The sequence below is a fragment of the Hippocampus bargibanti genome, linkage group LG02 (assembly GCF_051943395.1).
Source record: "Hippocampus bargibanti isolate YZ-2025 linkage group LG02, ASM5194339v1, whole genome shotgun sequence".
NCBI lineage: Eukaryota > Metazoa > Chordata > Actinopteri > Syngnathiformes > Syngnathidae > Hippocampus > Hippocampus bargibanti.
In genome coordinates, this window is record NC_142735.1 from 30,168,677 (window position 1) to 30,182,251 (window position 13,575).

The window sequence follows — 13,575 nt, forward strand, 5'->3', positions numbered from 1 at the left end:
TATGTCTGTGTAAGCTCTCAGTCGTACAGGAGTGGTCCATCGATGAGAAGGTTTCTTCAGCCGTCATCTGTACAAAATCTGTACACTTTTGTACAGATGACGGCTGAAGAAACCTTCTTATCGAAGCATCTAAAATACCCAAAACACGCTGACTGATATTTTTAGTCAACTGCAAAACACAAAAAAAATGACTTAAAGTGTCCCAAAACTGCCACAAAATGCACTCAGAAATGGTGAGATTCCGAAAGTCCCGCCCCCTTGTTCGTGACGTCACGCCAGGATAACCCTTCAAAAACTGCCTTGCTCCAGAATCAAAACAATGGCTTCAGATTGGGAAAAGATGCTTTCTTGTTACTCATCAGAATCAGAATCATCTTTATTGCCAAGTATGTAGAACACACAAGGAATTTGTTTCCGGTAGAACACGCTGCACTAGTATCGTCGTCAAAAAAACTGCTAAGTGGCACTATACAGTTCCATTTTGGCTACTGTTGAAGAGTTCAAAGAGTTAATGGCTTGGGGGAAGAAGCTGTTTAAATGTCTGCTGGATTTGGTGCGCATGGATCGGTAGCGCCTGCCTGAGGGGAGTAGCTGGAAAAGGTGGTGGGCAGGGTGCGGAGGGTCCAGTAGGATTTTCCGCGCCCTTGTTCGGATTCTTGCAGTGTGCAAGTCCTCGAGAGTGGGTAGGGCGGTGCCAATGATTTTTTCCGCCGTCCTAACCGTCCGTTGAAGTCTCATCCAGTTATGAATATGATTCAAATAGTTCTGAAGAGGAAAGCATAAATGTTTGCAATCGATTAAAGAAGTCCTTCCATATCAATTCGAGCTGTCTGCAAGCGATGAAACCGGTGAAGATCTGTACTCCGATGTAGTGCCCAGAACATGCACAAGATGGCGCACAAGATGCATTTCGTCCAGTGTATGAAATGGCCTGCTTTGTCCGCTGGGAATTTGTGTAAACTTACATCTGTTACCGCAATTGGCTGCGACACACGATTCACCATTGCGTTATTTATGTAGTTTTCCTTCTAATTTCGCGATCAACACGTTTTTTTCAGACGAAAAAAGTACCCAAAATGCATTATGTGTTGCTCTCTCGGTCAGGGGCGTTCTGGATGTGACGTCACCTCGGGCATTGTCAACTCGAAAATAAGACTTCATGAATATATATATATATATATATATATATATATATATATATATATATATATATATATATATATATATATATCGCGAGTCTTAAACCGTCAAATACAGCTACATGCGGTGGAATCTTTGTAAAATGCGGTCAGTAGAAGTCATTTGAAGTGATTTTACTATTTTACTAATCATGGACGGAGGTGTCGGTTGTCCTTTAAAAATAAGGCAACGGAAAGGGGAATTGTTAGCCTGGAAGAGTAGGGACTTGGGCCACTTTGACCCAACTGGTTGTTTGTTTTTGTTTGATTCGTTTCTTTCTTTTTGTAATCATGTCCAAGTAAACATGTTTGAGATTGAGATTGTCCTTGAGGGACATACCACATTGATCCCTCCAGAGTTCTCCAGACTGCACATTCCCTCCAGCGGTGCCATCCCGATTGTTGTCCCCTTGAAGATCACCCCCCTGTCAGAGAGGCGCGCATGTTAACGTCGCTGAACCGCAAACGGAAACCCCCCACTCTCCACAAGACTTCACAGCGGATGCCGGGAGCTAGTGGACACCCTGATCACCTCCTCCCCTCCCTCAAACTCAAGCACCATCTTGGCTTAGACGCGGTGCTCTCGAAGCTTGGCTTCGGAAAAAAAAGTTCCATTTGCGGATGGAAATAATGCAGCGGCAGCCATTAAAAAAAACCTTTTAAGAGATTTAGAGATTTCTGACTGAGGCTAACAGAATGAATTGAGAAACAACCAAGTGTAAAATACCAACAATGATGAAAATGTGGTATTCAGGGCTAAATAATAATAATAATAATAATAATAATAATAATAATAATAATAATAATAATAATAATAATCATCATCATCATCATCATCATAAATAATAATAATAATAATAATAATAATAATAATAATACGACATTTCCTTTAGAGTTTTGAAAGGCGCTTATAAATGAATGATTTGTATTATTTGTAAGCGCCTTTCAAAACTCTCATGGTCACTTTACAGTCACTGGATCCGTTTTTCTGTGGGTGAGCAGCGGCAGCTATACGCGCCAGCGTTCACTCAACTCAGAATAACTCAAATAGATAGAAGGCAAGCTAATAGCTTGCCAATATATATCTAGCTAGATAGCCAGCAATTACAGAATTACCAAATTTTACAAACTAATTCAGATAAATCGTAGTAGTATACGGTAGCGTGTGTGTGTATGCTCATATGCTACGACAGGGTGTGACATTTTAGGAATTTACATAATCCAGTGATACCTCGGTTTACGAACGCTTCAGCTCACGAACTCTTCGCCTTACGAACATTAAATTCGCGAGAATGTAATCTTGGCATACGAAATAGTTTTCGGAAAACACACGGAGCACCACAATGGCTGGCGGACAAGTTTTTGGCGGAAGACTTTTCTACACCCACTTTCTTTGAGTGCACTCAGTGCAAACGTGGTTTGTAATGGAGTGGAGTACATTTGCTGTTATGGAACCGAAAAAGACCTCACGACAGGCTGGTGTTAAGCCAAAGAGGACACAAAAGAAAATTACGGTCGAGCAGAAGAAGGAGATCATTCAAAAACCCAAACGAGGTGTGCGTTTGTGTGACTTAGCGTCGCAGTACCAGTATGCTAAGTCGACCATTGCTACGTGTGGCTATGGGTGTCATGATCTGGTTGCCGACCAACAGGTGGCGCTGTCGGCCCCGCCTACACCTGCACAGGTGCTGGTTGTTTCCAATCAGTGACACTCAAAAGGACCTCCGGCACGACCATTCGGTGTCGGGTAATTGTTGAATGTCATTGTTGTATGATGCACTGTTGTATGATGTTGAACGCATTGTATGCTGTTGTATGCAATTGTATGCATTGTGTGCAGTGCATGTATTTGTTTAATCTTGGCGGACTTGGGGTCGAATGTACGCTGGCGCGCTTTTGGCTGCCGCTGTTCGCCCGCAAACATTTTGGCTTCTTTTTGTTTTTTTACGATTCCTGTACCACTGGAAATACTCGACAGTCACCAGAGGAACTTATGGTCGAACTCCAATCTGCTTTGGCTGTCGGATCGTCTCGTGATTCCGGTCGTTTATCCGGACCGCGAACGAGAACACGGACGATCTCCACCCACCTGTACCCGCTGTTGAGGGCTAACCTGGGCGCTGCCTGTCTCTGGACGTTGCTGGGTGCTATCATGTCGCTCCTCCAACGACCCGTTGGACGGCTGCAATATTCGGCGTCAGAGCTGCTTGAACTCCGCTCCCGGTGGACGAGCGTGCCACAGGCGATTTTCCGATTCCCGGAAATCGCTCGCCGCCCTTCCCGGAGGTATATCCACCGCGGATCACGTCGAGACTTTCACCTCGACGACTCCAAGGATATCACCTCCCTGTGGTCATCTTTCCGCCGGCCACGCAGAGGTTACAGCCGCTCCGTGCAACACCGTGTGTTGGCCGGCCTGGCTAGGTCGGCTAATACCCCTCAAAATGACACCACCAGCGTCACTTTCGGCCTCCTGAACATCCGCTCGCTTACGGGTAAGGGTTGTCTTATCCAAGACATCCTTAGTGACCGTAAGCTGGACTTCTTCTGTTTGAATGAGACCTGGCAAACAGCGGGGGACTTTTCCGAGTTGAACGACACGACGCCACCTGGGTTTGTTTACCTCTCAAAACCCCGCCTCTCGGGCCGCGGAGGCGGTCTCGCGATATTTTACCGCGAGATCTGGAAAGTCACTCAAGTTCCCGTCCCGGAAACTCTCTCATTTGAATGCCTTGCGTGTCAAATTTCTGGTCCATCTCCCACAGTTATAGCCACTGTATATCGTCCCCCTAAACCACATCGTGACTTTTTAAAAGACTTCTCAGCCGTCCTCACACACCTCTCCACTCTGTCACCAAATATTATTATCCTTGGGGACTTCAACATACACATTGACAATTCCACCCATCCCCTCACCAAAGACTTTATTTCCTCATTGGAGAGTTTTGGCTTACACCAATTCTCTGATTTCCCCACGCATATAAAAGGGCATATCCTGGACTTAATATGCTGCTGTGGTTTTACCCCCGCCAACTGCACAGCAAACGAACTTCCTGTAACGGACCATTTCCTCGTCTCATTTAACGTTCCCATCACACTCTCTCTCCCCAAGCCACCGCGCATCATCACTTATCGGAACATCCAACACATTGACACTGTCACCCTCACTGCAATGGCTGCCAACCTCAAACCGGACTACAACTCCCCCCCTGATGAACTTGTTTCCCAATACAACATGGACCTTGCACACATGCTCAACACCCTTGCTCCTGTTAAATCCCGGTCAGTCAAATTCACTCGATCCGCCCCTTGGTTCACCGCCCAACTCCGCTCCACCAAGGCGAAAACTCGGCAGCTGGAAAGACTTTACAGAAAGACCGGCCTCACCACCCACCAGGACATGTACACAGCTCACCTCACCCACTACAAGGACTCTATCACACGCGCAAAATCGGAATACTATTCTGGACTGATTGATGCTAACAGTGGGAATTCACGGACTCTGTTTTCCCTATACAACAAAATCATTCAACCCCCTATCTCTCTCCCCCCACACTTTCACTCCTCAGACACCTGCAACGCACTACTTCTGTTTTTCACTGAAAAGATCAAGAAGATCCACCAGCACCTCGGCTCCTCTGTATCCCCCCCCTCTCCCAACCTTCCTACTCCCTATCAACTGCTGTCGTCTTTTGAACTCCCTCATCCCTCCTTACTTTCTGACCTCATCACCAAGTCCAAGAATTCCACCTGTCAACTTGACCCCCTCCCTACTGTCCTCATCAAATCTTGTCTACCTGCTCTCCTCCCTTTTATTTCAGCTATTATTCACTCCTCACTGTCCACTGGAATTGTTCCTGTCCCTCTTAAAACCGCAGCTGTAACACCAATCCTGAAAAAACTTGGTTCAGATCCCAATGATTTCAATAACCTACGTCCAATTTCGCATCTTCCATTTATCGCTAAAATTCTCGAAAAAACCGTCGCCTGTCAACTCCACTCTCACCTCACTCACAATAACCTCTACGAACAATTCCAGTCTGGTTTCCGTCCCCGCCACAGCACTGAATCAGCCCTCATAAAAATCACGAACGACCTTCTCATAGCAGCAGATACCGGCTCCCTCTCTATTCTCATCCTTCTTGATCTATCTGCGGCCTTTGACACAATTTCTCACCCCATCCTGCTCAACCGACTCTCCACTCTAGGCGTGACACACACCCCACTCAGTTGGTTTCACTCCTACCTCACTGGCCGCTCACAGTTTATCCAAATTACCTCATTCACTTCACGGTCCTCCCCTGTGTCTTCTGGTGTGCCCCAAGGTTCTGTCCTGGGGCCCCTTCTCTTTATTATATACCTTCTTCCCCTTGGTGATATCTTCCGCAAATTTGGAATTCATTTTCACTGCTTCGCGGATGACACCCAGCTCTACCTCTCCAGTAAACCCGACGCCTCTCTTCCACCTGCATCCCTTACACTTTGCCTCTCAGAAATCAAATCCTGGTTTTCTCATAACTTTCTCAAACTAAACAGCGAAAAAACTGAACTTCTCCTTGTCGGTACAAAATCCACCCTTCACAAAGCAAACAGTTTCTCTCTCACCATTGACAATTCTACCGTGTCCCCCGCCCTTCAGGTTAAGAGCCTGGGTGTCATCCTTGATAGCACACTATCTTTTCACTCCCACATAAATAACATAACCCGGTCTGCATATTTTCACCTCCGCAATATCAATCGTCTCCGTCCCTCTCTCACCCCTCACACCACTGCTATCCTCGTCCACAGTCTCGTCACCTCCCGTATCGATTATTGTAATTCACTTCTTTTCGGGGTCAATCAAAAATGTCTCCATAAACTCCAACTAGTCCAAAATTCCTCAGCCCGGATCATCACAAAAACCCCCTCATTTCACCACATCACTCCTGTCCTCCAACAGCTCCACTGGCTCCCTGTTAAACTCCGTATTGAATTCAAGATACTTCTGTTTACATTTAAAGCCATCCATAACCTTGCCCCTCCCTATCTGTCTGACCTAATTCAAATCTCCGTTCCTACTCGGACCCTCAGATCCTCTTCCTCCCTCCACCTCTACACGCCCTCTGCCCGTCTCACAACGATGGGGTGCAGAGCTTTCAGCCGCTCCGCTCCTAAACTCTGGAACTCACTTCCACCCAACATCCGCAACATTGACTCCCTTCCTACTTTCAAATCTCACCTGAAAACCCACCTCTTTAAACTTGCTTACATGGTCTAATTTATTATGCTGTTTTATTATTTATTGCTTTATGCATGATTTTACTGTTTTGTGTGTTGTCTTTGTTGTAAAGTGTCCTTGAGTGTTCAGAAAGGCGCTTGTAAATTAAATGTATTATTATTATTATTATTACTTTTAATCTTGGTTTTCTTTTGATACTTCATATTTTTTCCGTTCAGAAGATTTTGATATTATAGATTTTGTTCCTGTTGACTTTGTTTTACTACAATTTATCAAACACAACCTCCTGCTCCCTCCTGCCTGTTTTTTGGGATCAGCACCCGCCCTCACCACCTTGCAAAACCGTGACAAAGGGTATTTCTGTGTTATCTAAGAAACAGTCTCAGGCAATAGAAGAGGTTGAAAAACTTCTGTTGATTTGGATTAACGAAAAGCAGCGAGTAGAGGACAGTTTGTGAGGGTATTAGCGCTGAGAAAGCACGGCAACTTCACTCGGATATCAAGAGGCTGCTACATCAACCGCCATCACAAAGGTAAATAAAATGACTTTATTATAAAGTACAGTTTATTTCCTTAATTACAATACAATAGCACATTTATTATACATAAAATAAGGAATATTTTGTGTAGTTTTAAGGCTAATTTAGTCGAAAATTATATTTTATGGTGACTTGGAAACGGATTATTCTCATTTTTAATGGTTTCCTATGGGAAATTAATGTTTGGTAAACACACTTTTCGCCTTACACGCACTTTCCGGGAACCAATTAAGTTCGTACGCTGAGGTATCACTGTATTGCAACACGAGGTCAGCTCATTCAAAAGAAAAACAATACTGCCACTTACTGGGCCCATATATGTTTCATTTTTGATCTCCGACAGCGAAAACCGGCAAAGATTTTTCTCTTCCCCTTCCCATGAAGAAAAATCAAATAAAACCAAAATGTAGCTGATGGCGTTTCATGTGTCAAAATTTACATTCAGTTTGAGCGATTAGGGTTTGATGCCGGGCAGCCAATCAATAAGCCTACAAAAACCCTAAAAGACACATTTCTTTTTCGCAACTGATGACTAATTCCATTTTTTTGGCCCGTCTAGTTCGAGGACTCACGTGAGCAGTTGAGCGTTGTCGTGCTTCTTGCGCGACTTCAGCTTCTGTCTCCACTGTAGGAATGACCAGAGGGTGGCATTGGGTTCCTCGGTGACAATGCACTGGTCCCGCTCGCTCCAGACCTCCAGACCAATCAGGGGCACGCGGATGTTGAGAGCCCTGTAGAACTGACAGCCCAGAATTTCCATCGATCACGTCGCCAAGCGCGCGGTAAAAGCGAAGCTCACCTTGTCCACGTAATTGGCGATTTCCATAATCCTGGTCTTGATTTTCTCATAATCTCGATTCTGTCGTTTGAACTGCAGTCAAGAGAGAAATCAGTGCTACTCGTAACGCTTTGCATCCCGCTCTCAGCTGGCTTTGGTCGTCGTCTGACTTTGCTACATTTTTACAAGGTGGCCGTGTCTTCATGAAACAAGCAAGATCTTAAAGGACAACCGACCTCTCCGGACAAGTTGTGTCCATAATTTGTAAAATGGCTTCAAATGATTTCTACTGAGCATATTTTACAAAGATTACACGCCATATAGCTATATTTTACGTTTTAAGACTCTGAGGCGCTGAATATTCACGAAGTCTTGTTTTTGAGTTGGTGACGAGTTCGTACGTGACGTCACTAAAGGATCGCCCTTGACCGTATTGTAGCCGTCCTTCCATCACGTCAATGTTTTTTGCTGTACTTATTTGGTCTCGGGACCTCGTGTTGCACCCAAAAGCCGCCAGAAGGCCAGAAGAGGGCGTCCAAGCGGCATACAAGGAATTTATCAGCCTGTGGAAACGGAGTTGGCCACAGGAGGTCGCCATTTTGTGCCTCTTTTTTGGGTGAGAGATTTTCCCCCAATGTTGCCTCAAAATGGCACAAAGAAATTCTTTAATCGATTGCAAACATGTATGCTTTGCTCTTCAGAACTATTTGAATCATATTCATAACTGGATGTGTAACAAGAAAGCATATTATCAGAATCTGAAGCCATTGTTTTGATTCACAAGCAATGCAAGACGTCTTGGCGTGACGTCCCGAACTGGGGGCGGGACTTTCTGAAAATGCCCAATTCGCAGTTCAATTTTTTGCAGATTTTGGACACGGAGTTATTTTTATTGGTGTTTTGCATTTGACTAAAAATATCAGTCTGCGTGTTTTGGATATTTTAGATGCTATAAAACGTTTTTCTGATGTCAGTTAGGAACCAAAAAAATGGTGCCGGTTGTCCTTTAAAGGACAATCAATCCCTTGTTGGCTTTCCCCAAATTGTACACTCTTTCTCCGCTTCCCCCCGGGAACTGAGTTTTGCTGAGCTCTTTGGCTCCTGAAAGAGACGACAGCTGTAGCCGAGCTTACCAGCGTATTGTCGGCCACGATGTAGAGCTCCACGTACTTGGTGGTCCCCCACGTGTTTCTTTTTGCCTGGAGTTTGGGGGTGGGGGTTGGGGGTGACAACGACTTCATCATATTTATGATGAACAAGAGCGGTAATGCAAGACAAATAAGACAAAGGGGGCAGAGAGGAAAAACATCCGCAGCCATTGACAGATGGACTGGCACTGGACCAGCGTGGATAGTTGAGCGCTTTTTTTTTTAGAAAGGAAGAGGGGGGGGGGGGGTGAATCACAACAATAGGGCTCACGGTTGTGATGGTGACCTCAATGGCGTTCATTTTTGCCCTGCAGGGCCAAGATGGTTAATGGCTCTCCGCCAATGGTAAAAAAAACGCATGGGGCCTGCCCACATCGGAGCGCTAAGAGCGCTTCAGCTAATGACGTAATCGATGGCGGAATTATAAGAGAATCAGATCACAGGTGTCAAAGTCAAGGGCCGGGGTCAAAATCTGGCCCGCCACCTCATTTTATTGGGCCCGCGAAAGCAAATCGAACTGATAGAATTCCATGATGCTTGCAAAAATCCGAACTAAAATTTCAAATTGTCACATGTAAACCACAACAACAGTCATTACTTTTTACTTCAAATTTGACAACTAGTTATTTATTCATTTGTTATGCGCTCTAGATGGAATATGTGGATGGATGGATGGATGGATGGATGGATGGATGGATGAAACATTCTAATGGCTTCCCCAAATTCATAATGGCCCCCGAGATGTAAACTAGAACTACAAGGTGGCCCGCAGCAACAAATGACTGACACCTTTGGTCAAAAGCACTGGTGCAAAAAAGTCAGAAAAAAATTCAAATTGTCCCATGTAAACTACAATAACAATCATTATGTTTAACTTCTGCTTTTAATTTTTCCTCACCTTGGAAGTAACATTGTTAATCTGTAAATGTAATTACATTTATTCACGACAGTATTTTGAAGATAAATCATGTTATTTTGTAACCATAAATCACAGGTGTCAAGGCCCGGGGGCCAAATCTGGCCTGCCACATCAATTTATTCAGCCTGCGAAAGCAAATCAAACTTGTGAAATTTCATGATGGTTGCTAAAATCCGGACCAAAATTTCAAATTGTCCCATGTAAACAACAATAAGAGTCTTGATTTTTGACTTCAAATTTGAAAACTAGTAATTCATTCATTTGTTGTGCGCTCTGTATGTAATATGTGGAAGGTGATGAAACATTCTGATGGCTTCCCCAAATTCATACCGGCCCCCGAGAAGAAACCGGAAATACAATGTTGCCCGGCGCTAAAAAAAGGACTTTCATGCATTCATGACAAATGATGCAGATGGATCCAGACAAGCGCGAGCGGTGCTCCGAAAAATGTAATTAATTCATCCTCCTTTTGTGAGGCTTCAAGTGATGCTTCAAGTGATGCTTCAAGTAGCTGAGGCAGACCCCAGAGAGCTCATCAAGACCATTTATTTATTATTATTATTATTATTATTATTATTAATATTATTATTATTATTACTGTATCTAGGGCGGCCCGTTAGTCGAGTGGTTAGCACACTGGCTTCAAAGTGCAGAGGTCGCCGGTTTGCGTCCCGGTCCGGCCTCCCTGTGTGGAGTTTGCATGTTCTCCCCGGACCCGCGTGGGTTTTCTCCGGGTCCTCCGGTTTCCTCCCACACTCCAAAAACATGCATGGCAGGCAGATTGACCACTCCAAATTGTCCCTAGGTGTGAGTGTGAGAGTGACTGTTGTACGTCTTTGTGTGCCCTGCGATTGGCTGGCAACCAGTTCAGGGTGTCCCCCGCCTCGTGCTCGAAGACAGCTGAGATAGGCTCCAGCAACCCCCGCGACCCTAATGAGGAAGAAGCGACACGGAAAATGAGATGAGAGATTACTGTATCTATTACCTAGCTAGCTACTTAACTGTTTATTTGCTATCTATTAGCTATCTATTAGCTGTCTAGCTAGCTATCGTTTAGCTATCTAGCCGGCTAGGTAGCTATCTATTCGTGACTGTATCCGGTGACTGTAAAGTGACCGTGAGAGTTTTGAAAGATGCTTCTAAATGAAATGTATTATTATTATTATTACTATATCTATTATCTAGCTAGCTAGCTTTCTATCTATTTGAGTTACTTCCGGGTTGACTGAATGCTGGCGCGTATGGCTGCCGCTGCTCACCCACAGAAAATCTTATCTTGTGACTGTAAAGTGACATTGAGAGCTTTGAAAGGCACTTATAAATGAAATGTATTCTTATATTATTATTTACAGAAAGTAAAGATGAGACTTCTGCCTTCTAAGAATATATCCAGAATGTTTTTTTACATACCCGGAAATGATGCGCGGCAAGAAAGTCGGCAATGTCGCTCAACAGCGGAATGCGCCCGCCGTGGCCGCAGTCTCCACCTTTCAAATCCAGGTGTTGTACAGGCACCAAGGAATGGCGCCACGGATCTTTTGCGGCGGGCAGCGGCTCCAGGTAGAAGGTGGTGTTGAAATTCAAAGCTATCAGGCCCCTGCAGCAAAAACAAGCATGTTTGCATCAACTTGGCAAGCTTCCGATGTGCCGCTGCCACCCGTGTTTTACGCCGCCGCGGTCCATTTGTGATGTACGCCGAGCGGGCTGTTGCTTTTAATATGTAAAGACGTACCCATTATTCAACGACTGGATTCATTAAAATGTTTGAAAAACGTGCTTGATTATCAGGCAGGGGTGTGTGAGTTCAAATGTTCACATCTCTGTCTTTGAGAAGCAGGCGCTGGAGAGGAACAACTGAGTCATTTCCAAGGACAAATATCCGTCAACATTCATGAGGATCTCCGGCAAAAGTCGGAATGATCACAGCAACTCCTCCTGCGCACGGAATAAGGCGAGGGGGCCATTTGCATGCAGAGCAGCTGGGACATGAATCGCATCTCTGTTCCTTCTTGAAATATTAACAAAGGTGAAACTGTCCGAGAGCGCGAAGAGCCAGCGGTGTGGCGGAACGGTCACAGTCAATCAATCAATCAATCAATCAATCAATCAATCAATCAATCAATCAATCAATCAATCAATCAATCAATCAATCAACCATCCATTCATCCAACCACCACGTCCATATCCATCCAAATCCATCATTCATCCATCCAAATCAACCCATCCACCCATCCACCCACCCACCCCATCCAAATCCATCCATCTACCCCATCCAAATCCAGCCACCCACCCACCCACCCCATCCAAATCTATCCATCATTCATCCATCCAAATCAATCCATCCATCCATCCACCCCATCCAAATCCATCGTCCATCCACCGACCCCATCCAAATCCATCCATCTACCCCATCCAAATCCAGCCAGCCACCCACCCACCCCATCCAAATCCATCCATCATTCATCCATCCAAATCAATCCATCCATCCATCCACCCCATCCAAATCCATCGTCCACCCACCGACCCCATCCAAATCCATCCATCTACCCCATCCAAATCCAGCCAGCCACCCACCCACCCCATCCAAATCCATCCATCATTCATCCATCCAAATCAATCCATCCATCCATCCACCCCATCCAAATCCATCGTCCACCCACCGACCCCATCCAAATCCATCCATCTACCCCATCCAAATCCAGCCAGCCACCCACCCACCCCATCCAAATCCATCCATCATTCATCCATCCAAATCAATCCATCCATCCATCCACCCCATCCAAATGCATCCATCCACCCACCCACCCCATCCAAATCCATCCACCCACCCACCCATCTAAATCCATCCATCTACCCACTCACCCATCCAAATCCATCCATCCACCCACCCACCCCATCCAAATCCATCCATCATTCATCCATCCAAATCAATCCATCCATCCATCCATCCATCCATCCACCCACCCCATCCAAATCCATCCATCCATCCAAATCCATCCATGCACCCACCCACCCCGTACAAATCCATCCATCCAGTCACCCGTCCAAATCCATCCACCCACTCACCCATCCAAATCCATCCATCCATCCATCCATCCATCCATCCATCCATCCATCCATCCATCCATTCATCATCCACCCACCCACCCCATCCAAATCCATCCATCCACCCCATCCAAATCCAGCCATCAGTCATCCATCCAAATCAATACATCCATCAATCCACCCACCTCATTCAAATCCATCCAAATCAATCCATCCATCCAAATCCAGCCATCATTCATCCATCCATCCATCAGTCATCCAATTCCAAATCCATTCCATCCACCCCATCCAAATCCAGCCATCCTTCATCCATCCTAATCAATACATCCATCAATCCACCCACCTCATTCAAATCCATCCAAATCCATCCATCCATCATCCATTCACGCACCCCATCCAAATCAATCCATCCATCCATCCATCCGTCCATCGATAACCGTTTGTTTGGTTGTCGTCCACACCTGATGCCCAAGCAGATGCTGAGGGCCACCCAGGAACCGGGATGTCCTCTCACATGGCCGTGATAGAAAGAGTGATCCTGGAGATAAGACAAACAGGAAAGGTGACATTTTTAGATTACTGCGATCACAGGTGGCCATATTGGCCTTTTTTTTACCAGCCGCTCGTGTTCAAAGGAGACTTTGTCGCCACCGGGTTGAAATTATGCCGGCAGGTTGGATGTTTTGTGTGCGCGTGAAAGATTGTCAGTTCATCAGAGCGTGAAATGAGCTCTTTCATTCCAGCTCGGTG

At 45.4% G+C, this 13,575-nt stretch overlaps 1 protein-coding gene across 3 annotated transcripts in view; it reads right to left on the reverse strand.

Annotated features, from left to right (window-relative positions):
• The window catches only part of adam19a (ADAM metallopeptidase domain 19a), a 68,824-nt gene that overhangs the window by 17,362 nt on the left and 37,887 nt on the right, over nucleotides 1-13,575 (reverse strand). For all 3 annotated transcript variants that reach the window (XM_088990834.1, XM_088990831.1, XM_088990832.1), the window contains exons 5-10: nucleotides 13,287-13,363; nucleotides 11,191-11,377; nucleotides 8,847-8,912; nucleotides 7,735-7,806; nucleotides 7,508-7,674; nucleotides 1,519-1,603 (exon numbers count right to left, since the gene is read on the reverse strand). In XM_088990834.1, the coding sequence (XP_088846960.1) occupies nucleotides 1,519-1,603; nucleotides 7,508-7,674; nucleotides 7,735-7,806; nucleotides 8,847-8,912; nucleotides 11,191-11,377; nucleotides 13,287-13,363 (654 nt within the window). The remainder of the gene's footprint in view (nucleotides 1-1,518; nucleotides 1,604-7,507; nucleotides 7,675-7,734; nucleotides 7,807-8,846; nucleotides 8,913-11,190; nucleotides 11,378-13,286; nucleotides 13,364-13,575) is intronic.